The sequence below is a fragment of the Primulina tabacum genome, chromosome 13, assembly GCF_025594145.1.
Source record: "Primulina tabacum isolate GXHZ01 chromosome 13, ASM2559414v2, whole genome shotgun sequence".
Taxonomy (NCBI): domain Eukaryota; kingdom Viridiplantae; phylum Streptophyta; class Magnoliopsida; order Lamiales; family Gesneriaceae; genus Primulina; species Primulina tabacum.
This window is the reverse complement of record NC_134562.1, coordinates 32,036,226-32,059,875: the sequence shown is the minus strand read 5'-3', so window position 1 is coordinate 32,059,875 and position 23,650 is coordinate 32,036,226. Positions and strand designations below refer to the sequence as shown.

General features: G+C 34.7%; 2 protein-coding genes and 1 pseudogene across 2 annotated transcripts; 2 read left to right on the top strand and 1 right to left on the bottom strand.

Annotated features, from left to right (window-relative positions):
- The first annotated feature begins 376 nt into the window (after positions 1-376).
- Positions 377-2,458, top strand: LOC142522595 (uncharacterized). Its single transcript, XM_075626086.1, has 4 exons — positions 377-1,141; positions 1,741-1,833; positions 1,926-1,993; positions 2,095-2,458. The coding sequence occupies exons 1-4, from the start codon at positions 518-520 to the stop codon at positions 2,252-2,254; spliced, it is 945 nt and encodes a 314-aa protein (XP_075482201.1). The 5' UTR covers positions 377-517; the 3' UTR covers positions 2,255-2,458.
- Positions 2,459-4,316: 1,858 nt separating this feature from the next.
- Positions 4,317-9,755, bottom strand: LOC142522476 (uncharacterized; annotated as a pseudogene).
- Positions 9,756-13,671: 3,916 nt separating this feature from the next.
- On the top strand, positions 13,672-22,349 carry LOC142522418 (uncharacterized). Its single transcript, XM_075625791.1, has 14 exons — positions 13,672-13,764; positions 13,848-13,950; positions 14,063-14,182; positions 15,955-16,694; positions 16,850-16,981; positions 17,268-17,357; positions 17,471-17,588; positions 18,015-18,338; positions 18,850-18,914; positions 19,319-19,481; positions 20,214-20,420; positions 20,528-20,701; positions 21,794-21,925; positions 22,001-22,349. Coding segments are annotated over exons 1-14 (2,529 nt in total). The 5' UTR covers positions 13,672-13,762; the 3' UTR covers positions 22,160-22,349.
- The last annotated feature ends 1,301 nt before the right edge of the window (positions 22,350-23,650 follow it).

Here is a 23,650-nt window from a genome sequence, read left to right as displayed (position 1 = left end):
TTCGTGAGATCGTCTCATAAGAGATCTACTATATTTTTTATTTGGCTAGAACTTTGACTGTATACATACAATTTTCTCTCATTATGTGATATAATAAAAACATTGTGTGTGTATATATATATATATAGATAAAAAATTTAACTAAATTATTTCTTACTTATAAAATGCATATATATATATATATATATATATATGAAATTTAACTAAAATATTTCTTGCTTATAAAATGCAATTTATTAATCTAAATTCGTCAATTATTATTTTTTAAATAATTTATCATAGTGTATTCCAAATGCACACATTTATATATACACGTGATAGATGCGTATATAGATACATGTATACACATATATCCTAATATGAGAAATCAATGGACATACACACCAGTCACTCGTCCGTCAAATTTCTCTCACTTCTCGAGGAAAAAAAAATCTGTACTTTTTCAATCGAGAAATCTCTGAAGCAATCCTAGATACCCCGACAAACTTCGTGGATAAACCCAAGTCCTCCCGTGATCATGGCGGTGTGTTTCAGCTTCACAGCCTCAAGGGACATGTGTTTTAGATACTCCTTCTCCAGTGCTGGACTCAAGTCCACCACCAGCGACCTCGGAGACGGCACCGTCATGCATTGCTGGGGGCCGAAATCCCACAAGCCCAATAAGCCTACTCTAGTCCTCATCCATGGGATTGGCGCCAACGCCATGTGGCAGTGGAACGACTTCGTCTCGCCGCTTTCCTCCAAGTTCAATGTTTACGTGCCGGACTTGCTGTTTTTTGGAGAATCTTTCACTTCCAGGCCGGATAGGAGTGAGTCCTTCCAAGCTCAGTGCGTGATGAGGGTTATGGAGACGCTCGGTGTGGGCAAGATGCGGGTGGTGGGGCTGAGCTACGGTGGATTTGTGGCCTACAGCATGGCGGCTCAGTTCCCGGATGCAGTGGAGAGTGTGGTGATTGGCTGTGCTGGGGTTTGCTTGGAGGAGAAGGACATTGAGGAAGGTTTGTTCAAAGTTAAGAGTGTTGATGAGGCTACAAGTATTTTGCTAGCTCAGACTCCGGAGAAGTTGAGGGAGTTGATGAAACTCTCTTTTTACAAGCCAATCAAGAATGTGCCTTCTTGCTTTCTTTCGGATTTTATTGAGGTAAGCGCATCCAATATGATTCTCTGGGACTGGATTTGTTGATTAGTTAGTAAATAGTGAATGAATGCCAGCTATTATTTCTTGAAAATTGTTTGCTGTGGAACTGTACCTAAATGTGTTGACTGCAGATCCTTCCAGTTATTAACGCTAGCTGCTGTGAGTTGTGACTTCCTTTTATGTTATGTTGCAATCATTCATTTTTCAAGAAGTCATCGAGTGAAGCATGAAGTTCGAGTAAAGACTACTCTTTTGGTCGGGTTCTCGTACCACCCTTGATTACCAATTCCCTCGTTCAGAGTAAAGGACAACCTGGATCACTTTATAGGCTAGATAATGTGTGAATTGGTTGTTGCTTGAAAATTGTCCAAAGTGAATGTAATTGGTTGACAAGAATTTTGGAGTGATTATTTGAAATTGAGAGCATATTCCACTTAATAATTAGTTTTTGGCTTTCAGCTGTCTTATTGCATATAAGTTCCAGATCCCGTAGTGCTTGTAAAGTGCAATTCTCTGTGTTTATCCTGCATTTTATGAACCATTCTTTGTATGTTCAATTGCCTGAGCCAACACTTTCTTGGATTTCCATTAATCATTCATAGGTGATGTGTACGGAAAATTTACAAGAAAGAAAAGAGTTGATCTATGCATTACACAAGGATAGAAAGCTTTCCGACCTGCCTAAAATTACTCAGGTGTATCTTTTAACCGTTGCAGTTTCCCGCCTCTGTTATTCTCTCCTTATCTGTATGCTTGTTTTATAAAATATTGTCTCGTGATGTAGCAGCCCACATTGATTATTTGGGGAGAACATGACCAGATATTTCCTATAGAATTGGCTCATAGACTAAAAAGGTGGTTTTTTTTTTTTGCGATGTTGTTTAATCATTTCTTACTTGATCTGATAGCCTCGATCACAAATAGTTTGACAGAAAATTTTCTTTCGGGTATTGCAGACATTTGGAACCCAATGCACAACTAGTGGTTTTGAAGAATGCGGGACATGCTATTAATATGGAGAAGCCTAAGGAACTGTACAGTCACATAAAGTCATTCTTGAGTGTCCCGGCTCTTCCTCGGGTTGAAAGTGTTGGCAAAAGTTGCAAGGCAGATTAAAAGGTGGGCAAAATCTCAAGCTTAGCTTGCATCTATTAAAACGTATTTTTCCATGTACAAGAGATGCTCAAAGTTCGAAGAAATACTATATTTATGGTATTTGACATGTATATGACAAAAAAACTCAGGGGATATATGAAAATTCTCATCGAGGGAGTTCTGAAAAGATTTTGGCTTATAATAAAAATGAAGTATTATCTTGAATTCAAGCATAGTTTGTACATTCGATTGCTTTTGTGGATCCTTTAATTGTGTGATGGGCAAGTGTGCTGATTTTTTACAAGCGCATTAGAGTAACCATTTTTTATTTCTTTGATGTGATTCTTTTGTTTCTAAAACCTACAGGATTCATCTTGAGTTATATGTCATGCTACATACACGGCGATTACCCCATAACCCACAAAACATGTCTTCAATTATATATATTTTAGAAAATATTACTTGTAAGTTTGTATTTTTCCCGAGCAGGAGTCCACGCCTCGTCCCCGCTGGGTTTGCCACTGTATCATATCTTGAAAAAATTAGTTGCAGTGATCATTTGACGGGGCTAGTGTAAATTCTGCTTAATTTGGTGACCGATGGTCATGCTTTCAAGAATTCTCTTTTAATTACTGCAATTGTCAACTTCAAATGACATTCCATGACTAAATAAAGTTCTTTTAAACTGTTGAAAGATTTCATAATGCGCTGATTAGTTGCATTATATGTGATTAGGATGTGAATTTATTAAGGTCTAAGGTTCAGTTATATGCTTTTAGTAAGCCATAGTGAGATCATGATATTGGCGAGAATTACTCGCAAGGGAATTTAAGGCTACTTTGTCGGAGAACTATATTGACATCTATGAGCCATTGAACCCTTGGTTTATGTATATCTGTATTGAATGATCTTCAAAGCAATAGCTCTGCATTGCATTGCTTGCACGACCACACAGGGTTTGAATGCTGATGGTTATTCTTTGTAGGACATATAGATTCGATCATTCCTGTTACCTAACATATCTTTTCTATTTTCAAAGATGGATCTGATGGTGGAAACTGGAAAGTATCACTTAACATATTTGATGTGAGGAAAGGATACTCTTCGAACGCTGATGTGCAGTGTTTACTCATGCAAGGATAATTCTTTTGCACTTTATTCCATCATCGAGTTATTGGGATAGAGTCCCGACTTTTCATTTTCATTCTCAACCACAAAATACATTCTTTTCGGAGAATGGAGAATACTTGGTATGGTATTATGCTCCAGTTGCATTAATTTTTACTTGTTTTACATGGCTTTTACTGACTTCTATGCAGGTCTAACATAAACCAACACTATTCAATGTGCTTCACACACACACACACAAAATTTGCGTGTGTTTGTGTTTTGAAATTATATTTCATTAGTAGAGTTGCGTGTGTTTGTGTTTTGAACATATATATTTCATTAGTAGAGATAGAATACATACATAAAAAGAATTCTTGATATACCCTCACTGCATTTCAATCAAATTGTTTTGAACAAAATTCAAACAGCCAATGCTCGGATTTCTCCATTTCCCTGCAAGACGAACCATGAACAAACCAAGAATGATGTTACTTTGGGAAATCGTAATCGACTCCATGTAAATGTAATTACATAAACTTGGTTCCAAATATTTCTGTTTGTCTTATAAACCTGGGATGGATATATTTTTATCGTGTTCTGTAATATAATCACTCGTAATAATGGAAAATTTCATCAATTGGTTGGTAAGTTGAGGTTGAAATAAACTAAACCATTTGTGCAGCCGTAGCAATTTTCCTAGTAATTTAATTGATATTCACATGCAGTTGCGTAAAAAAATGCTAAGAATATTCAATTTAGTCGGTTTTACTTGTGATAAAAAAATATAAGACCCATCAAATATTTTTAATATATTAGTAATTGATTACATTGTAACCCCTCGGGGAAAAAAAACCTGAATCGTAAAACGATGAATTATTTCAGGTTAAACAAAATTCTGGCCTGCCAAAAAAAAAAAAAAAGATTCAAAGTTTCCAGTCGAAGCCCTCACTACACAATTAGACGCAACCATTGGTTCTATTGTCGAGCATTTTTTGTTGATTATATTCAAACTTCTGAAGTTACACACAGCATCAATGCCAAACTTAAACTCGAAGATTTAAGACCGAGGTTTCAAACAACTTTCAAATGCTAAAGGATCTTGGAGGTGCTCTATAATTGTCAAATGCGTTATGAGCCACTTCACATTTCTGTCGAATTTCTTCGCACATTTTCACCGAAGCCTCGGAGAATTTTGTCAGCCTGTCAAGAACCTTTGTCAAACTTGCTTGTATGCAGCTTGTATTGGACTGGCCATCATCTTCAGTCGCCTCTTCATCTTTACTCTCTGATAAATCAATCTGAATATCCGTTGTCGCTTCTTTCTTTTGAAATTCTTCTGCTTGGATTCTCACTGAATGCTGCAGATCGGACAGAAAGGCTTTGACTGCATCGCTGACTTCTTGAGACGGTAAAGCTTTGATCCCAGCTGACCAGTCATGGCAGAGGACGAATATAGGTGGGGCTAGATAACGGCGGGGTGAGAACGCCCTTCTGCCCTTCTGTCGTTCCCGTGGTTGCAAGATGCAGTTTTTCAGCCAGCTGTTGAGAGATTCTACATATGACGTATAGCTGTTGATCCAATTGGTAAAACTTAGACCAAAATACTCCACTTCATCCTGGAGCTGACTGATAATCTGTCGTTGCGTCTCCCCAAGAGGAACAGCGGCGGAGCTTTTTGCATGGTACGCTAAAGAAATGGTTATGTACTGGGAATGGTGGCATTCAAGCATCGCTTTCCACAGTTTTGTCAGTCTGCAAATAATTCAACGTCATGATTGGCAGGGTAAATTCAGCGTGACATGAGATTTATATAGTAATTAGACAATCGACAAGATTCGAGTGCCAAACGGATGGGAAAAAATTTTCACCCTTGAATAAGTTCTTGAAGCTGAGGAAGCAACTCTTCGTCCCGCATTCTCTCAATCCGTTTTGATATTGAATCAACAGAATGAAGTGCCACTCTAATTCTTGAGTGCAGGTCTTTCACAACAGCACGAGTTTTGTCAATTGCTTGAGTGCTATGATCCTTTGCAAATTGGTGGCAAAGCTGGTCACACTTCCGATCATATTCATTCTGTATAGATTCACTGGCCTACAAAGTCACACGTGATACTGAAATCAGAACACTGCAAACAAGGAGACAATATATAATCACTTTTGAGTCACCATACTGTACTTCTGCAACGATTACCAAAAGTCTTTGCTAGTGTTCATCATAGAGTACCTGAAGACCGGAAAATTTAATTGCCGACAGACTGAGTTAAAATCATATCAATTCCATGGTTAAAGATCAGGAACTCTTTATAATAATTACCGCTATATTGCATTCAAAACATGTCTGTTTTAAGCATCTGTTAAAATCTGATGTTCGTCAACTCGTCTTAGAAAAGAGCACAGAGATTATTATTTCGAAGGTCAGTAAACAAAATTTAAAAATGAACCACACAGAAAAAAGAAATCTCTACGGAGGTTAAAAAAACGACGGTTTTTGTTTGTTCCCTTTCACCTCTCCCGTCCACTGAACCCCCCAATCCCCGCCCCCTTTATCTTAGGCACTTGATGCTCAGGAATTCCAGTATACACACACAAATGAATATAACCTTTCATAAAATGAAACAAGTACGCAAGGGAGCAATGAAAAATCGAATCTTTCACGACAGACAAGGAAATAGTTGTTTACCCAATTAAGACTAGACAGCCAGTTGATTTGAATTGAAAATTAAGTTGCTGCCGAAGTTATTTTGGAACGGATTTGGAAACCACAGTATCAGTTGACCAACTACACATCGGTTTGAGGTGAAAATTGTCCATTTATGAATGAATATCTGCTTCACCAATAAGTACTTGGATATGTTTTAATAATCATCAAAGCATTTTACTTGCTTTATCATTTTAAAATGTTTACTTCCCTTGTGTTAACCTTCAAAATCATAATAAAATCCCAAGTAGTCAAATGAGTCTAACTCACCCCCTATAGCTCAACATTTTATGTCTGATCTCAAAGCAAAGAATGATTTTTAAAGCAAAATCGTTCTCACGAGTGTTTTAATAGTAAACTGTTAGTAACTTAAGTTCATGTGCCTGAAGTGGTCAAGAGGGTGATATTATCATGGGCCTAAATGCACATTGGACCAAAGTCATTATGCCGTTAGGAAGATAATTCTAGAACGAGTGACTTGGAAAAGGGGCATGAGAAATATAATAGGCGGAAGTTGGATTTCCCATGCCCCTTTTCCAAGCGACTCCTAGAATTCTCTCCCCAACAACATAATGACTTTGGTCCAATGTATTATAGCCCATGATAATATCACCCTCTTGACCAATTAAGCCACATGAACTTAAGTTCCTAACAATAACCAAGAAATATTGTGAACCTGCCTGTGTGCAGTATAAAAAATAACACAAGTGTCACTCTTTGAGGCATAACCGGTATCACTTGCATTTATTAACTCTCCAAGAAAGATGTAGTATCAAAGTTTCCACTTTCACAGGATAAATTACAAGATCAAATACTATATAATGTGAATTGGCACTCTGTAGAAGCCAGTGCAAAAAACTAACATAACGTTGGATCTGGAGAATCAAAAATTTCCTAGGCTGTAATTCTCCTCAACAGACATCGATCTAGCAATTATACCCCAAAGAAAACTAAAGTAAATCATTCAGTTAGCGCCTTAGATGAGATTCCATTAAATATAGATAAGAAACAGAACACAGAAGATAAATAGCAAAATATACTTTGTATTTGATGCAATATATAATGATATAAGCCCAAAGTTTCCTCTGTACAAATGTATTCTCACACTATCCCTAGCCTAAGCTGCTAAACATTCAATAAACATTTCCCAGAATGGATAACAACCCCTCTCCACCTCCCACTCTTATTCTCCCTTCCCACATGTATCCTTCCTAATGCTTCAATCTTACTATTGACATTATCTAGTCAGCACAAAACAAAAGTGAATAAAATTATTTACATGAAGCAATGGCCAAAATAATATTCCTGGCCATATAAATTCAATTTTTAACGTTTGAAATTAATAAAATGTGAATGGCGTAAATAGAATATAAATTTTACCAGAGTAACAATATAACTTAAAAGTACCTTCACTTCATCATACAGCTTTCTCTCCCATGCATAGAGTCTATCGAGTGTGGAAGAGTGGCTCCCAGAAATCATGCAGAATTCTTCGATAAAATCACTACCACTATCATCACTATCATCCTTCATTGTCGCAAGTGGATTCCTTGATGAGGATGACCGAGATGACTGTTGTCCGTTTCCAAGTGATAACCTTTGTAGCATGTTGATCTGGTACTTTGTGAAATGAAGATGTTATTTATATTGGGTTTCAAGCATAGTACTTGCCACCTTAAATTAATGTTTCTTGTCATAAAATATAAAATAAACACCAGTTTGATTATTTAATTAACAACTTGGTTTTTTAACACTTGCATGAAAATGTATAAAATGTTACATACCATCAGACACGTTTGTAGCTCCACCTTGGCAACAAGCTGCTCCAAAAGAAACCAAGGCTGACGGTGTACCTACAGGCATAAAACAATAAAACATCACTCGAATATGAAAAAGGCGGGGAAACATCAAACAAGAATTAAGGTAAATGGACTTAAAAGTTAAGAGCACAAAAAATCGTTCTGCATATGAAAAGAAAAAGAGTCAAATTCATAAATTCTAAATTTCTTATGGCATTTCTGTTTTGCCATCGAGAAATAATTACCTTTGGCTTCAGCATAACCTACACGGATTTTGCTCGATTCCAGCATCCTTGAGATTTCCTTCCCTGATTCAGACGCTCTGAAAAAGCGATTATCAATTTCCTTTATGCTAGAGAGAAAATCTTTCGCCCTATGTGTTATGAAGTCACAAGGATCTTCCCTTTCAGTACATATATCCTTCTCTACCGCAGATTTATTTTTTCTCAAATTTGGTGGCTCCATAGAAGCCTTTTCCACCACATTCTTTGTAAAATCATTTACAATGTCTTTGTCATTCATATCTTTAACTTCAACTTCTACTCTTTGATGAGCACTGCTAGAAGCCCTATCAGAATTAGTAGGATTTCCACTGTTTCTTTCAGAATCATCATCTTTAAGACCAAAATTTCCATAAGTTCCAACCTCATAAGAGTTCAGATTCACATAATTCTGTCCCACAAACCTAAAGCTCTCTTCTGCAGGCTCAAAGTAGTCCCAGGAAGACCCCAAATCAGGTGGTGGAGGCGGTGGTGGCGGCATTGAGAATTCACCTTCCTCAACCTGGAAATTCCTAGGAGGTGGATTCATCCTAACTGTCAAGGCACTAGCTCCACCAGACCTCATATAGCTGATTCTAGTCGTAGGAGGTGAAAGAGGGCTTCCATTGAGCACTGGAGAATCAGAAATCCCACCAAGATGGGACGGCGAGGGAGATGGAAGGTTAGCTGAAAGAGAGGACTCTACAAAACCTTCAGCCTCAGCATACCTCCTAAGAGCAATGCCAATGTTTCTAAGAGATTGAGTATACGAAACGTGCGCAGCAGCCAACGCAAATCTAGAATCAATGGCTTGTTTGATGAGTCTTTTCCTTTCTTTGCACAACTTCAGAGCATTACTTCTCTGATCCTTTGAACTTGCCACACCCATTTTTTCTTTCCAGAAATCAAATAACCTAACCTAACTCCAGAAATATAGAACCTAAGAGTTCATAATAGACTTGACCGATCAACTTTTCATTACCTAAAAAACTCACCCGCAACATTTCCCATTTTTTCTAATGAACTCGAACAAACAAGATCTTGGGACTTAATCGAGTTTCACTTACCCACACAGAAGGTCAACAACAAACTAAAATTAACAGAAGGAATCTTGCTTCAAATTCCTCCCAGAACAAAAGCAAACTTCGACTGAAAATATCAAGCAAAATTAAAGACTAGTCATATTACTGAACCAAACCTCTTTATTTCCGTACATATCCCCTTTCACGCCAAAAACCCGTATGTGTATTACCTCCACTTTCTCGAGAAAGAACATGGAAAAAATATATTTACAGAACAAAAACAAAAGCTATGTCTTTAAGTGAAACCAGAGGACCCATCCTTTCTCACTCACTAGTTCATGAAATAATCAAAAGGGTGGCTCCAAAAAAACCAAAACAGATCAGTAGTTGGAGGATTCATAAAATTTTGACGCGAAACGGAAACACGAATAGAGAGGCAAATCAACGGAGGATTTTTTCTGGGCAGGAATTAACTCTGACACATCCATTTCACACTTTTCGTGGGCAGAGGAGAGAGCATCGAGGGCAATGCAGAAAAGGAGAAGGCGGTAGAGTTTTGAAATACAATGGGTAATTATGCATCGGAATTCGTGCGAATATGCAAAGCTCCACTCTTTCTTTCCCGTTATTATTTCTACGATATATAATAATATATATAATCCCTCTACTTTTTAACTTTGTTACTGCATATTCTTCATATAATGGACTTTATATATATATATATATATATTTATATATATTTTATTATTAGAATTTTTTATTTAAGTTAATATTTAACGACGATATCTTTTTTATTTGGTAAAATTATTATAATTCATAAGAAAAAAATTTAATTATTGTGCTTATACTCTAACTGCTTTCCAATAAATTTTTACAATTATTTAAAAACGGTAGTGTTAAATTACTTTGGTGGATTAGTTTATAAAATGTCGTTAAAATTGAAATTCTTGATGCGTAAAACTTAAACAAAGCTATTATAATTATATATCTGAATGAAAAACTGATTATTTAAGCCATGAAAATTCATTTCTCTGTCTATCACTTTATTTTTTCTCTCTTAAAATTACGTTTATATTAGCATGATAAATTACAAATATATTAATAAACTCAATTAGATTTTTTTTTTTATTTTCTATCGACTGTCTAAAAAAATATCTTATATGTCAACAATGTTCTAAATTTGCTAGGCACACACTCACCCACCACCTAACATTTGGACGGCCTCTAGATGTTTTTTTAACCTGATATCTAATTCTTTTTGTTCATCTTAATAATTCTTCAATAATTCATCTATATCGATCGAATTAAAACTCAAAATTAATGACATATGCATTCTCTTTCTCCGATACAAATTGGTTTAAAAAATATTTCGAAAACATTAAAAATCAATAAATAAATTATAAATTACATAATATGTCAACTATCATTCTATGCACCTGATTTTTTTAACAACGTCAAAAGGCATCGTCTTTATAAAAATCAAGGCGATGAGTAAGCACTCAGTACCTAAACGACGTCTTTTAGAAAACTGGATGACGACAATCTAAAAGGGGGGTGTATTGGTTATAGACTTTTAATGATTTTTATGGAGTTTAAAAGTCTAGAGGTATTCAAACTAGACTTTTATATACTCCATAAAAGTTTAGTGGTATTCAATGTAAACTTTTGTAGAATTTTAAAAAGTCATGTGATATTCAAACTTGACTTTTAAAAACTCTACAAAAGTCTATAGGTATTCAAAATGTCAATATACTTTTAATGACTATATGGAATTCTATTAAGTACAAGAATTATAGCCTAAGGTACAACAATAAAATGTCAAGAAAAATCTTTGATTCAACCTAAAGATTTGGATGTACATTTAATTGAGAAACCTCCCAAATTCAATACAAACTTTCATTCTTTTCTCATCTATTTATTTTTTCTTTTATTTGTACTTTGTAAAAACATAATTAAAATTTAAATTTTTTATTAATTATTATATAACATTTTATTTTTAATTATTTTCTTTAATTTTAGTTAATCTATATATTAAATTATTGTATAAGCAAATTCATACTGATACTATACCAAAATTTTCGGTATACCGAACCAAAAAAACTTTACATTTTAAAAAAATTTATAATTTATTGTTTTAAAATATTATATATTTTAAAATTTTGTATATTTTTCCGGTATTTCGGTATATACCAAAATTTTCAAATTGAATATCATTACCATACCGAAAAATTCGGTATTGTTATCGTACCGTATCGAAATCTTCGGTATACTTAAAATTCGATAAATTCAATATTTTTTTGTTATGGTAATCTCGGTATATCGAAAATTCGGTATTTTTTCCCACCCCTAACAGGGCTTGTATTGGCATGTGCTATATTACACAATTTTCTTTGAAAGAAGTGTCAATTTGATGAATTTCAAATTGAACTAGATAATGAAGCTCAATTGTCTTCATCAACACAAGTTTATGAAGGTGACGACTTTGATCAGTTATTTAATACTCAAAAACAACAACGAGCAAATGCTAATGCATGGAGGGATATCATAGCCAATGGAATGTAGAACGATGTTGATCAAATTGTCAGTAATGATTAGATTTTTTTTATAAAAGACTACTCATTATTTTGATTGTTCTTTTAATAAAATTTTATTATTAACTTATAAAAATATTATTCATTAATATGTTGAATTGAGATAAAGAATTGAAATTTTGATTTCAATAAATTGGATAGTTCATTTGTCGTTTTTCACAAATTAAATTGATTTAACTTTTAAGTAAGTAAAATTCATTTAAATTTATAAATAAAAAAATAATTTAAAATTGAAGAGGTTATCTATGTCCAATAATTATTTTTAAAAAATTAATAAAAAATAAATCACAATTATAAACTACAAAATTCACATAATTCTATGAAAAAGTTTACAAAAATCTTGAAAAAAAGTCTATAAGAGTCTATGAAATTTGTTTTACAATTCTATGAGATTCCATAAAAGTCAATAAAAATCTATCAACTCCACAAAAGTCCATCATTTAAAAAAAATCATTAAAAATATCTGAAAGTATAGAATGAATACACCCCTTGAATATATATTGAATAGGACTATTTTTTTTATTGATGTACACATAAGTCCATCAAAAACTTCGTTACCATTTTTCGTCCTTTTCTTCTAGTTTATTTTCCTAGAGCTACCCATCGTAAATTTTTATCAAGACAATATGTTACCGTTTCAATCAATAACCTAATAAAAAGTATGGGACCAAAATGGATTTTACTCTTTATTAAAATTGTCACTATCTCAAAACCCAACTCACAATTACCTTGCAACATCCTAATATAATACAATTTTTTTTAAGATTTCAAATCACGTCACACAAGCTAACGAAAAATAGATAATCCGATACAAGATTCTTACGTGATATTACAAGTGTAATGGAAAATGCCATTTAATTGGGTTATTTTGCAAAATCATCATTTCACCTTTCTAAACTTTTATAACGAAAAGTTAATTTAATCAGTGGACTTAAAAATTAAAATCCTCATATAAATTTTCATGAGAGGGATGCATGAAAGTTTTCATTCTCTAATAGGATTTTGTGGATTTGGAGAAACAAAAAAAGAACTCAATTGTATTTGGTTCGTTTCGTTCAGCGTTGGTTATTGTCACTGTAGGACTGTAAGCTCACAACCGTCATCTTCATCATACTCAATTCCTAGTTCCTCCTGAAAATGTAATAATTCTTGTGACAATTACAATTTATAGAAGATGAGGGTAAGTATTTTGGATCCATATCGTTGGTGACTAAACAGTGAAAAAGACACAAAGGAATGGTTCGAGCACATTACCTTGAACTCTTTAAGACTCTTTGGGGAATTCTCAGTTATTGCATCCCATATATCCTTAAACATCTTCTTGCGTCTTTTCCATTGATTTATCATGCCAGAATTCGTTTTATCCACATGCTCCTGCTCTTCTGGACTAACCAGTGTCACTCCTTGCCTCAACTTTATCAACTTCTCCTCCATTTGATTTACCTTAAGCCACAAGCCCATGAATGGAATGTCCATGATGTTCAAGAGAGCACAATCATCTTATCTTTACATTCCGTGCCTCGTTTACCACCAATTTGGTTTTTTTGGCTTGGATTTGTTCCTTTGTTAAATTTGATTTCTGCACTTTGATTTCGACAATCATAAATGAAAGAAAAGAGACATTAGCGACGGTTTTTGAAATCAGTTTGTTTTATTTAACATGTTATAGTATTTTTAAGTTAATTGATGTTCATTCTTAGTTCTCATTGCACCTCCCTGTTTTGGCGCATATAAATTAAATTTTCTCATCCAAAGAAACAATGCATCTTTTTTTGGTACATGTTACTGCTTTTTTCTTTGCTGAGCCTTGAGACAGAAGAGTAGAAATAGAAACCAACAAAGGTATTTTGTCCATGAGCAATTGCTTATGTACTGTATAGATATGTGGTCAATAAAAATTAAGCGTAGGGACTACCTTTATATACTGGAACTTCTGGGTTTCTTATTTATATGTTTAGACTTTGATTTGGGTTATTGGTCTATTCTTTCTCAGGTACTGCTACACATTATCGGTCTTGGTATTTATACAGACTTTAAAACCGACGAAATATGTAAGTTTCATGTTCTCAGTTTCCCTCGCTTCATTCCCCACAGCATTAATGGTGCTATATTTGTAACCAATCTTGTATTGAAGGTCAAGAATATGTGCAAAAAATTTGCCAAAGTATGTAACCGAAGACCGTCTTAGAGAGTTTTTCTCCCGGAAAGGTGAAGTTACTGATGCCAAGATCATATGCGTACTCGGTAACCACTTCTTCCTTGAATTTCGTTCAAAAGGTGGCTTTTTGCCATTGATTCTGACATTCGATATATCATAATTTACAGATGAATTGAAGTTTGTTGCATTAGTGCAGGGATGGTAAGAGTAGGCAGTTTGGTTTCATTGGGTTTAGGACAGAACATGAAGCCGAGGAAGCCATAAAGTACTTCAATAAGTCTTTCTTGGATACTTGCAGGATTACATGTGAGGTTTGCTACTCTTTTTTCATCTTCACGTCTTTTGCTATATTTTTAGATCTCGACCATCGGATTCCAAAGATTTTTATTAGACGAAATGGAATTTAGATAAAGATGAGAGGTAGTGAGGAACAGACATACTTGGAAAAAAGTTCGATAATCGAGAGATCAGAGGTAATCGAGTTATGTCGTGCCTTTTTGAATGGGCGAAAAACAATCTGGTGCATGAACTTTTGATAAAAGGACAAATTGGTACATGAACTTTTGTTAGTGGCTTAATTGATACATGTTGATCGGATTCCGGCCAATTTCCGATGAAACTTAATCAAAATGTCTATTTTGCCCTTTATCACAGAAAAATGACATTCATATTTTATTTAAATCTATCCATATATGTACATCATATATTAAATTATATATATAATTTAGTTAACTATGTTGATAAATAATCAAATTAGATATTTTTTATTTAATCACAATTTTTTATTAAATATTAATTATGATTAAAAAATTAATATTTTATTTACATGAAAATTTAATTGAATCTAACGAAAATTTTTAGTGAGAAAATTATATTTGACATGAAAATTAATTTGAAATTTGAATGAGATTCATCGAACCACGACTTGATATCTAACAAAACAAAAGTGTTAAGCTAGATAAAATTTAAATTTTATTTTGTTAGATAACATATCAGGGTTCGATTAGTGTCTTGCACATAAGAAAATACGACTTTATATCCAACAAAACAAAACTGTTAAGATTAGATAAAACATGAATTTTAACAAATATTATATAACATATCGGGGTTCGACTAATGTCTTGCACATGAGAAAATATTTTTAGAATTTCAATTTAATTTTCATTAGATTCTATAAAATTCATACATAACTAAAACATTCATTTTTTTTACTACAATTACTATTTACTTATATATTGTTTCAAAAACCTATAATAAAAATGTTAAATATGTATAAATAAAAATTGTAACTGAATATAAAATACCTAATTTATCTTTTATATTTATCAATATATTTATTTAAAGTAGTTATTATATACTTTATATATTATAATTATGATTTGGCCGAAATCCGATCAACATGTATCAATCAAGCCATCAACAGAAGTTCGCGTACCATTTGATATTTTATCAAAAGTTCATTTACTAAATTCCTTTCTATTCCATTTTAAATTTAAATAGTGATAGTGCTGAGGTCATACGCATAATACAAACAACTTAAGAAAGGTGACTCAAAACTCACCGCACATTCTCAAGCCTTACTGTCGACACCTTGTGACACTGGCCATGTTAAACATCTTGCTCAATGAAGTTTCTAGCTGATCAAGGCATCAAGGGTTAATATCGATCAACCCTTTAAAAAAATGCACCCTGCCCAACCATGAAATGGTGATTCTAACAAATAATTTCACAATCAAAGGCTGGGTGACCTAAAAATTCAAGTGTCGAACTATAAATCTCTGCCTTTACTTGCCTCGCTTTTCTCTACGGTTCCATTGTTATTTTGTGGTTGTTTGAGTTAGGTTAATTATGGCGATATCAAGCTGATAAAATTCAGGAAAATTACTTGTCCAAAGTCCAAAGTAGTGATTGGTTTTGTCGGACTCTTGAAGGATGTGGGATGATTTAATTGCATTTTTATGTGACATATAAGCAACTTTCAACTGCATGGAATACCACAGCTTGTACTGGTTGCTGAAAGATTAAGTTTAAGATTCGATACTTTTGAAAAGGACAAGAGTTACCCTTGCATTTCAATGACCAGGTTGCTTGGAAGGTTGGAGATCCTGACATCCCGCGACCTTGGAGTCGGCACTCAAAGAAGCAAAAGGAGAATACAACTGAAGCGGATAACAGAATCTTTGGTTTCAAAGGTTCTAAACCTGCAGTGTTAAAAGAGGAGAGTCAGATAAATGAGAAAGGAGATGATAACGGTGACCCTCAATTTCAGGAGTTCCTCGAGGTCATGCAGCCACGTAGTAAATCCAAATTGTGGGCTAATGATGCACTTGCAGCCTCGTCACTGGTTCAAGATAAAGTAGCATCAAACAGTATAGTTCAAATGGTAGAAGCATGTCAAAGAAAATTAGGTCTAGTGGGTTATGATCCGGAGGAAATGAAGGGAGAAGGTCGTAATACATCAGTAGAGAAACAAGATGTAGACAAACCAAAAGTTTTGGCTCATGACAAGGTTGTATCTGACATGGATTACTTTAGGAGCAGAATTAAAAAGGATTGGTCAAACTCAGAAAGTAGTGACGACGAAGTTGGTGATGATCATAGTGATAATGATGTTTGTGATGGTGATGCGCAGACCAAGAGAAATAATGATCCCGCGGAGAATATACTCAAACAAGATTTTTCTGACAGGGAAGCTGGGAGAGGTTCTTTTGGGGAACATAAAATAATTGAGTTAGCAAGCCCCTTATCTTATCCAACCAATGAGAATGAGGAAGTCCTGGGATCTAGCCGTTTATTCATCCGCAATCTTCCCTACACTGCCACGTATGTGTCCTCACGTACTTGTTTAAGTGATATGCTAGCATAGTGCGGGCTGCTATATTTTGTTTCTTGTACAGTCCTGATCTTACAAGGGTTGTCTCTTGTCGCCCTTCTTTTATGTGGCTTTACTTTCTCTGACACTTTCTGATGTCATACAGTGAAGAAGAGCTAGAAGATCACTTTAGCAAATATGGCAGTATTTCCGAGGTCCATATTGTTTTTGATAAAGATTCTAAAAGGTCCAAAGGATTTGCTTACATTCTCTTTGCTCTTCCAGAATCTGCAGCTAGGTATGACATCCTCAGCTAAATAGCTACTACATTGGAGGTTAGAATAGCTTTGATGTGTTTAATTGTGACATTCTGATGAGGTAGATGCATTAGATTTGGAAGCTTAAGTTTAAAAAATATCACCAATAAACTTGACACTATTTTAAAATAGTTGAGTTCAACTTACTCTAAGTATCAGAAAGTTTTAATATTTTGTCTGACCACAATCATGGACGATCTGTACTGACTGTACAAGTGTGAACACACTTTACCTCCCACAGAAATATGATATGATTTGTGTTTTCAGGGCGATGGTAGAGATGGACAATGCAATTTTTCAGGGAGGATTATTGCACATCATACCTGCTAAACCAAAAAATATTAGTGGCAAACAAGAGCATGCCTTCATTAATGCATTTTCAAGTTAATTAATTGTATTATTTTTTCAGTGCTGGTTGAGCAGTACTGTTGTAGAGTGTATTGTTTGCTGAATATCTTATGCTGGACCAGCGATTTTGACAAGCACCCTTCAAAAACATTGAAGCAACAGAGAGAAGAGGAAAGGAAAGCATCAGAAGCTCGTGGAAACACACAAGCATGGAATAGTTTATACATGCGCCCTGATACTGTAAGTGAGAAAAATCAATATGAGGACTGGCATAAACAGTCAGTGCCCCAATACAGTTACAGCAATAATTCACCATTGAGTTTGGTTGTGCCTTTCCAGAACGCAAAAAAAAAAAACTATTGTGAGGATTTTAACTAAGTTGGTGGAGGTGTGAGAGATGCTTCCTTCTTCCAAAACCTATTCTCAAAATAACTGAGAGAGGCAGGGGATTTCCTCGTGCTGAAACTACTTGATGTTTCATTTTTGAACTAAGTTGTGTGAGGTAGTAGCAGTGTGGCACTAGATTTTCTTTTCTTTCTGTTGCCTATATGACAGCGTTATAATACGACACTCAAATTTCAAGCTCTGCTTGTAATGCTGCCTATATGACAGCATTATCTCATCCTCTGCTTTCCAGTATTTTATTATGATTCTTACATATTCTAGGTTGTTGAAAATATTGCACGAAAATATGGTGTTAGTAAAAGTGAACTTCTAGATAGAGAATCCGATGATCTTGCTGTGCGAATTGCGTTGGGGGAGACACAAGTAATTGCTGAGACAAAGAAAGCTCTCTCAAGTGCTGAGGTTAATATTGCCTCATTAGAGGAGTTTGCCTCTGGGAGGAGTATCGGCCTAAAGAGAAGCAACCATGTTATTTTGGCAAAGAATTTGCCTTACAGTTCATCTGAAAATGAGCTAGTCAACATGTTTGGGAAATTTGGCAGCTTGGACAAAGTCATTTTGCCTCCTACAAAAACCTTAGCTTTGGTATGGTTTTTTCTTCTTCTTTTTTATACTTTCTAAAGCTCAGATGGTATTTGATTTTGAATTAATGATGCTCTGTTTTTCATCAATCAAGCTTTTATGTTGGTAATTATGTAGGAAGGGATCCCTTTAGTTAACATACATACTTCAAAAAACTCTGTTTTCGGATATCATCTCTATCAGTTTTTACCAGATCAGTTTGGATAATAACCAAGTATAGTCGAGAAAGGTAGGATATAATTTTGGGTGACTGATTGGAAGTTTGGAGTGTTACTCCATGCATTTTTGCATTCATACCCGACAACTTAATTTGCCTTGTCTGCTTAAATTACATGCCTAGATCCTGGATTTGATCGAATTACTCTTTGATACTAAGAGAGGTCTCGCACAACACTTTTTCAGTAGCATGATGCAGATTTTGTGCAGCAAATTTCTATTATACTAGGTGTTGAAAATGTGATTTGTTATTATAAATATTAGCTAATCAAATTCCTCTTTCTTACCGATACTCCAGGTTCTCTTCCTAGAACCTGCCGAAGCACGTGCAGCTTTCAAAGGTTTAACATACAAGCGGTACAAGTAAGTTGATTACTAATTCATTTATCGGCATCCTTTCTCTCTGACAGCAAGTGGGGTGCTTATGTTGATTGAGGGATTAAGTCGTTGAGTCATGAGCGCACATAAGTAAGATGCATATTATAGAGATACAATGTGGTGACTGTATTGACTATTAGTGTATGAATAGTGTCTACAACTCTCTTGAGCAACGCAAGGAAAATAAAAATTATGGGATGAATCTGTGCGTTGGATGAATATGCACCTTTCTAGCTTTGTTGTACTCGAGATAATTATATGCCTACAACACAATTAATATAAACATAAAAGTTGCTGATCTTTTTGTTCCTATTGGAATTTATTGTTGCTAGATGGGAGTTTGTTGGTTGTGATTTGTGAAGTTAATGAATTATTTGTTGTTACCATAGGGATGTTCCGCTGTATCTGGAATGGGCTCCTTACAATATTCTTAGTCAAACTCCAACAGTTGATGACAAAGTTACTGTCCATCAACCTGATGTCAAGAGAGCTTTGCTCGAGCAAAAAGTTGTCGAATTAACAGAGGCAGATGTGGATAAAGATAGAATTGAGGTTGTTTCTGAACTATGCATGTCTTGTTTTATATAGTTAAACTTGCCCACAGGAGTAACAAAGTATTTATTTTTCCTTAGAAAGCATCCAATAAAATCAAAGTACCACAGATGCAAATATGAAAAAGTAAAAATTGTTTGCCTCACCATTATAGGTCAATCCCATTCGATAGTTTTGTGATTAACTATGTAGGGAGGTGTGAAATGATAAGTGAAATGCTCTTACATTAGATGCGCACATTCTGTATGTAGGAAGAGAGATCAAATAATTAAGCTTCGGAAAGCTGCAGTGGATATCTAAAGTAGAGAACTTAACATAATTAGAGGGTCAATGCTAGAACAATTAAATCATTGATCATAAAGATATATTCTTGCCAATTGACATATAGCATAACTTTATTGTAAGAGGGCCCATCAAATCGGTGAACCTGGCCAAGGAAGGAAATTGTACAAAAACTTATGAATTCGGCATAATTAGGGGCCAATATTGAGTGCAAATATAAATCATTGAACTTGAGATATCCTCTCAAGAATTTTAAATTTGCATGAATGTGGGGCATTATGGCTATGCATATCTTGGATCTGTTGATGAAGGATTATGTCATAGTGAAGGGATCTTACGTGGTCACCAATTCGAAGATATTCGTGCAATTGCAATTTCATACAAACTGGTTGGCCTTTAACTATTAAAAATGTTTTATGTCAGGTTTTGAATTTTTTTTTTTTGCTCCAGTCGCGCACCATATATGTTAAGAATCTCAACTTCAAAACTTCAGAAGTGGATGTTAAAAAGCATTTCACCGAGCACATGAAAGGAGGAAAATTACTTAGTGTCAGGGTGAAGAAGCATGTAAAGAATGGGAAGAACATTTCAATGGGTTTTGGTTTCATGGAGTTCGATAGTGTTGAAACAGCTGCAAATGTCCGTGGGGATCTACAGGTATTTTTTCTTGCGATAGAATTTCAGTGTACTTCATCGGTGCCATACAATGGCACATGTGCTTTTACCTCTGCATGTTTCCTTAACTTTTCGATGTGTCGCCACAGGGTACTGTTCTGGATGGTCATGCCCTCATATTGCAACTTTGTCATGCTAAAAACGATGACTTATTACCTAAAAAGATTGCGAATGACCGCAGTTCAACAAAGTTGATCATCAGGAACGTAGCTTTTGAGGCAACAGAAAAGGAACTTAGACAATTATTTAGTCCATTTGGTCAGGTAAAACTATTTTATCTTTTTGGTGTAATTAAATGGCTTATTTTTTATTTCTTTTATTATTTGTAATCTCTCTACTGTAGCACATGAATAACATCTAGAGACTTCTCAAGTTTTAGTTGTAGATTCCTTTTTCATAAATGTTTTATGTGGTGCTGCTTCCTACCATGTGTTTATTTTCATGAAGAAAAACCAGGGTGTGTGTTTGTGGCTGGGTTGCATGGCCTGTTACTATATTGTTGTTCCCTATCCTCCAATAATCAGACAATTCACGAACAGTCAAATACTAATTGATGACTTAATATTATAATGTGAGTAATGGTTGAGGGGTAATGTGTGCGGTGATCTCCTTTCATATGAATCCGGTTTTATGTGTTGGTGCTGATGTTTTCTTTTTAACTCACCTATAAGGAGTCCATGCAATCAACTCCAACTCTTGTTACCCAACCACCAGACAAGTATTCCTTAGATTATTATTATTGGGCACATTCGACTACCAGGAAGAGATCTTATTTTTTTCTTAAAACTCTCATATAGAATATCTAAAGTTTTTACCCTGCAGTGAAAGGACATGAGAGGTGGTTAACTTTCTTTTCTCTTTCCCAAGCGACGAGTGGCTGGGGACCATTGCCATGATCTTCATCACGGTTGAATTTCTTGTGTGGCTCAGCTTTCTTAGTTCTACTCGATCCAGTGGGATCTTTCTTGCCCATTTACCAAAATAAACTGATACATTTTTAGCCATTTGACGAGTCCAATTTTGTTTAGTCTTAGTATTTAGCTAGAAAGAATACTCCATGTGTTGGAAGAGTTTCATTTAATGCTTGAGATCGATCTATTATGCAAATAGGCTCGCTTGAAGATTGCTGGATAAGATAAAATTTCGGGTCCCATGCTGGATCTAGAAGCATGAGGAGTTTAAACAATTTTCGGTTTCAGATTTATATAGGTTTATCATGCGTGGACCACTTTTCCGTTTTTTGTATTTAAAATCTTTTATTAATATAATTTGGCTTCCTATCAATATATATATATATATATATGCTCATAGAATTCAGTGGTAACCTCGTCATTTTGTGGCTTTCAATACTGCAGATAAAGAGTTTAAGGCTGCCAAGGAGGTTAGGTAACCATAGAGGTTTTGCTTTTGTTGAGTATGTAACGAAGCAAGAAGCTCGAAATGCACTTGAAGCTCTTTCGAACACGCATTTCTATGGACGTCATTTGGTAAGTAGGCGTGTCAGTAATATTTTAAGGCAAGCTACAGAGTGCTTGATCCCTTGTTGTTTGCTTGGCTTGTAGGTTCTGGAGAGAGCCAAAGAAGGCGAGAGCTTAGAGGAATTACGGGCAAGGACTGCTGCTCAATTCACGGACTCTGCTAAGTTGTCGAATAAGAGGAAACACGAGACTATAATAGATGAAGGAAACTTTAGGTTTGAAATAGTTGCAGACTTGAACTAGGGTGGTTGCATATGACCTGGAGTGAGTAACAGTAACTTTGTTTGTCGGGGTTTTATATGTTGCAGAGTTTTAATTGGTACATACATATCAACGCTTTTAGCATTTGTTGTACGACATTCGGACTCACGAAACTTCGCGTCTGGACAACAGTGAACTAATCCAGAAGTCTAAATACACCTCATCTTCTTCATATTCACTTATCTGGGAAGCTGTTAAATGTAAATGCAACGAGTACTTGTTAATAGGTTAACATCGAACATGTTTCACTCTTATGTTATAGAAACCAAAGTACATTGATCTCATCTGGTAGAGGGTTTTATGTTTTTTGTCTGATTTTTCTAAATATGTTAAGTTTAAATATAGTTTCTTTTGTTTTTTTTTTTTAACAGAGAATGTCGATGCAATTAGATTTATTTTGTATGATTTTAGTTCCTTATCTTGTCTATTAGGCGCGATGGGGACACTTGATTTCAAATGACGACTCGCAATGGCTTATGTTTATATATATAAAAAAGTTACTACATTTACATACTACTGTAATCGTTTATATAGACAGAAATTGCGAAATGATTAAATTGGTTATGAGTTTTGTCGTTCGATGGTATGAATTCATCAAACTCAATGAAAATGTGAAGATGCTTGAATGTATCTTTCAATCCAATAATAAATTTGATGACTCGTGATTTTTAATATATTTATTTATTAAAATGTTATAAATGTATTTAAGGCTAAAGCAAGGTTCTATCACAACTTACTTACAAGTTTAAACGAGTTTAATATGAGATTAAGTTTATTAAGCCGCACGCTTTTTTAAAGGGTTAAAGCTAAAGGAGTTTAAAAGTTGGAATCATAATTTAGGTCCCTCGTTGATATTGTTAAAAGTGAGCTCGAATAATATGAATTCAACTAGAATTTGAACTCTTCATCAAGTCAAATAGTCGGCAAAATAATAAACTTTTTAAATGTCTCCATACAAATTGAATTCAAATACGAAGAAAGTCAACACTTCACTATCTTAAAGATGGACATATATGCATACTAATTGATGGATTTGAGACAAAGACTTGTTATAAAACTCAAGGCATGCCTACACTCTTTGGCTCCAGCCAAGAGTCGGAACTAGTTTAATACTACATCATTTTTTCCACGCCGACGCTCAGATGATTTAAAAAAAAGCCTTTTAGGCTAGGATTTTGCTGATGTCTTGCAAGGATTATACTATTTAAATGTGTGTAATAGTAGGCTGTTTGATGATGTAGATTCTTGTTGGTCCATTTGTTGTAAATGTTATTATCACTGCATAATATATATTTATATACAACGATAGTTGTGAAAATTGGTATAAGAATGTTTAGTAACCTCGTCCATTTCAAGGCAAGAACGAACAACATTTCATGAATCCGATGTTCTGTAAGAACCAACAATATCATATGATCGATTACGAAGGCCTTTGAGACTCGGAAAGATTTTTCACATAAACATCCCGAACAA